This window comes from Rhamphochromis sp. 'chilingali', assembly GCF_963969265.1.
Source record: "Rhamphochromis sp. 'chilingali' genome assembly, chromosome: 6".
NCBI lineage: Eukaryota > Metazoa > Chordata > Actinopteri > Cichliformes > Cichlidae > Rhamphochromis > Rhamphochromis sp. 'chilingali'.
This window is the reverse complement of record NC_137933.1, coordinates 13961018-13964024: the sequence shown is the minus strand read 5'-3', so window position 1 is coordinate 13964024 and position 3007 is coordinate 13961018. Positions and strand designations below refer to the sequence as shown.

Here is a 3007-nt window from a genome sequence, read left to right as displayed (position 1 = left end):
CAAAGTTATGTAATTGAGTTTAATCTGTATGAAAGAAGAGTCCAAATGTGTGTGAATTTGGATAAGCTGTACTCACGAGGAGAGTCCCTCTTATCGTTTACACCAACTGTTGCCTGGGAGCAAGATAGAGAAAGCTAAATGTGCCCATCTAAGCAGCTACTCAATGTTCCTGGTGTATATTTTAAATAACCAATTTAAAGTTAAACACTTCAGAATTCACAAAGTTCCATTTTGCAACAGCTGAAGTGGGAGTGTCGTGTTCTAAAAATAATCAGTACACGTTGTAATTGGCAGGAGGATCATTTATTGACATACGCAACTTGAGTGCAACCATCCTGTTAACAAATCCATCAATTCTCTTTGGAGTGTACTCTGTATCAAAGCAATAAATACGATCGATATAAAATCATGCCAGCATCATATGCTGAAAGGTAAACATTTACAAAATAACAAAAAAACAAAAAAAAAAAAAACATAGCACTCTGATAAATGAGCTGCCAGGTGGAAACTTAAGGCAAGGCGGTCTTCAGCTTGCAGATTGATTATATGATCCTTTTAGCCAATCAGATGATCTGCAATACAGAAAGTACACAAAATCAGTAACAGAAGTTTACATATAAAACAGGTTTTTTTTGCTATATAATTACAGGATTTTAATACTTTTGTTAGAGAGACTTCTGGATGTTATTCAGGATGTTGCCATAGACAAAGTTGAACAGCGCCTCCTTTGACTTGGTTCCGTCCAGCTGCACTGTAAGAGGATACACACACATTTAATCAGTGTGGTCAGCCTTTATGTGACAAAGCACCACACATGGTTACAACATTTACAATAATAAAAAACGGAATCAACTTACCAACATCAACAGCTGATGCCTCCATGATGTTCTTATGTTTCAGGTACATGGGCCAGACGTGGCCGTCAAAAAGGCCAGGTGGGTCTGGTACCAGGTAGTTTCTTGAGCTGCAGAATGACACAAGACCAGTTAAAAAAAAAGATTAAGCTACAGCTGCATGGATGGCAAACACATGTGAAGAACAACACTAGAGCACTTACCACCTCCTCTTTTTGCATTCTTCATATGGGATGGAAATAAAGTAGCGTTGGTTCAGCACGTCGATCAAAGGTCTGCAACAGGTACAGATGAATTGGTGTCATTTGACTTCGAGAACAAGCACTTAACTCACATGTAGCTAATCTAAGCACAGATTCTTACTCGTAGGTGTAAAGCAAGAAGCCTTCCACAATAAGGATGTGAGTCTCCTCATCCTCCTTGCGGTCAGACTTTGGCACGATCTCAGAATCCAGGGTGTTATTAACGCCATGAGACTTCTCAAACTTCACCGGGTTCTCCAGCCACGCATAGATGGTACTCATCATAGCCTCCATGTCCAGAGCAGTGATGACTGAAGAGATGGCAGAGGGGGAGAAGGAAGAAAAAAAAAAACAGAAGTGTGCAGAAAGTTGCAAAAAGAAAACAAGTGAGAAACACATGTTCAAACTCCCAGATTTCGTTTACATTGCATGCACGTTAGGAATGAAACACAACATTAAGGTTGAGTCATACACGCAAAACACAAACACACACAGACACCCACACACAAAGCCCTTCATAAAAACCCAGGCTTACCATCGTACTGCTTAAAGCCATCTTCACCAACTTCAATCTGATCTTGGGGCTGAAACATACATTGATGAGATGTACCCAGGTACATTCCACTAATGCTACACTCTGCTATATGGAAGGCGCTAGATTTTTGTTTGTTTGTTTGTTTGTTTTTTTTAACAATACACACACTGTGTCAAACTGCTACCCAGAGCAGTCTCTTTGGTGAACTAAATCCAAAATGTAAAGATATGGAGATATGCATGTGGCTCACCTTGAAGAAGTCATCCTGATGTACCACGCAACAGTTGGGCAGGTTCTTGATCAGTCTGTTGGTGAGGGTGGTTTTCCCTCCGTTGGTTACACTACAGGGGAAGAAAAGGAATTAAAATGAATGAAGTGTGGTTGATGTAAAATAGGGCATGTGTTGCGGGGTCATTTTAAGGTAGTAGGCAGCCATATTTCCTCGTTAATTACTCATCTAATGCATTTTAACGTGTAATGTCAGGGCTGCCGGGTGCATGGTGTACTCGGCTATATTACATGCTTACAACGTTAGCTATTATTCATAAATTACCACATGGTTAGTTTAATATTTACAGAACCCAATGAGTGGCAATCGAAATGTTATAACGTTACGGTTCGAACAAAAAGCCATACCGGATGTAATGACCGCCGTCCCCACGTGTGACGGCCTTACAAGGCCTACAAGGTTGCTTAGCTTAGCTTAGCTTAGCCATTCATCGTCTAGTACTCACCCGCCAATACCGATGATGTACTTCATGTTTCCGTAAGTAGCCGAGAGGTCAAAACGTCAATAAAACCGGGTCAGGAGCACAGTGATCAGACGAGAAGAAGCTTAAAAAGAGAAGGTTGCAGCAGGAAACGTCAACTACTTGATTCCTCCATGGTACTTGAGTTGAGTGAGTAAGGTAAGAGCGGAGGAGACGGGCTGTCACGCGCACACAGTCTTCCACCAAAGAGGACCTTGGTTCTCTGTCGCTTCTACACATACCGGAGGGAGCCACGCGATTGGCTATTTAAACACTTCGAGTTGGCCGGAGGCGTAAGTACTTCTATTCTCAGCCAATCAGAAGCGGAATAGAGGTAGCGTCAACTTCTTTATTTTAATCTTAATTTAACTGTTTCTGGTCTGCAGTATACGATTAAACTATACTATTTCATCTTAATTTAACCAGCTATATTAATGTTTACATGACGTCACAGCCATCATGAATGCGAGCCGCTAATATTGTCAACTTCGATGGAAAAGGTTCCTACATGAAACTGCTCGGTGAAGCTTGGTGAAGGATTTTTTTTCTCTCAAATCCCTATTTTATGGAAATAGACACTGCCGCTAGGTTTTTCGAATGTATTCTTTTAGTGTTTTGAACTTTACA

General features: G+C 40.9%; 1 protein-coding gene across 1 annotated transcript; it reads right to left on the bottom strand.

Moving 5' to 3' along the window:
- Window positions 1-281: 281 nt before the first annotated feature.
- On the bottom strand, window positions 282-2623 carry mibp2 (muscle-specific beta 1 integrin binding protein 2). The gene is made up of 8 exons (XM_080885096.1): window positions 2366-2623; window positions 1882-1972; window positions 1632-1680; window positions 1218-1407; window positions 1058-1129; window positions 858-964; window positions 661-751; window positions 282-572 (listed from the first exon to the last, which is right to left on the bottom strand). The coding sequence occupies exons 1-7, from the start codon at window positions 2389-2391 to the stop codon at window positions 666-668; spliced, it is 621 nt and encodes a 206-aa protein (XP_080741222.1). The 5' UTR covers window positions 2392-2623; the 3' UTR covers window positions 282-572; window positions 661-665.
- Window positions 2624-3007: the final 384 nt, after the last annotated feature.

Excerpts from the sequence above, each read along its gene's own strand:
- mibp2 (XM_080885096.1), bottom strand. The coding sequence starts at position 2,391 with ATGAAGTACATCATCGGTATTGGCGG. Across the intron at positions 1,681-1,881 it reads ATCAGGATGACTTCTTCAAG|CCCCAAGATCAGATTGAAGT; the intron begins GTGAGCCACATG and ends TGTATGTTTCAG. Across the intron at positions 1,408-1,631 it reads TGGCTTTAAGCAGTACGATG|TCATCACTGCTCTGGACATG; the intron begins GTAAGCCTGGGT and ends CCATCTCTTCAG.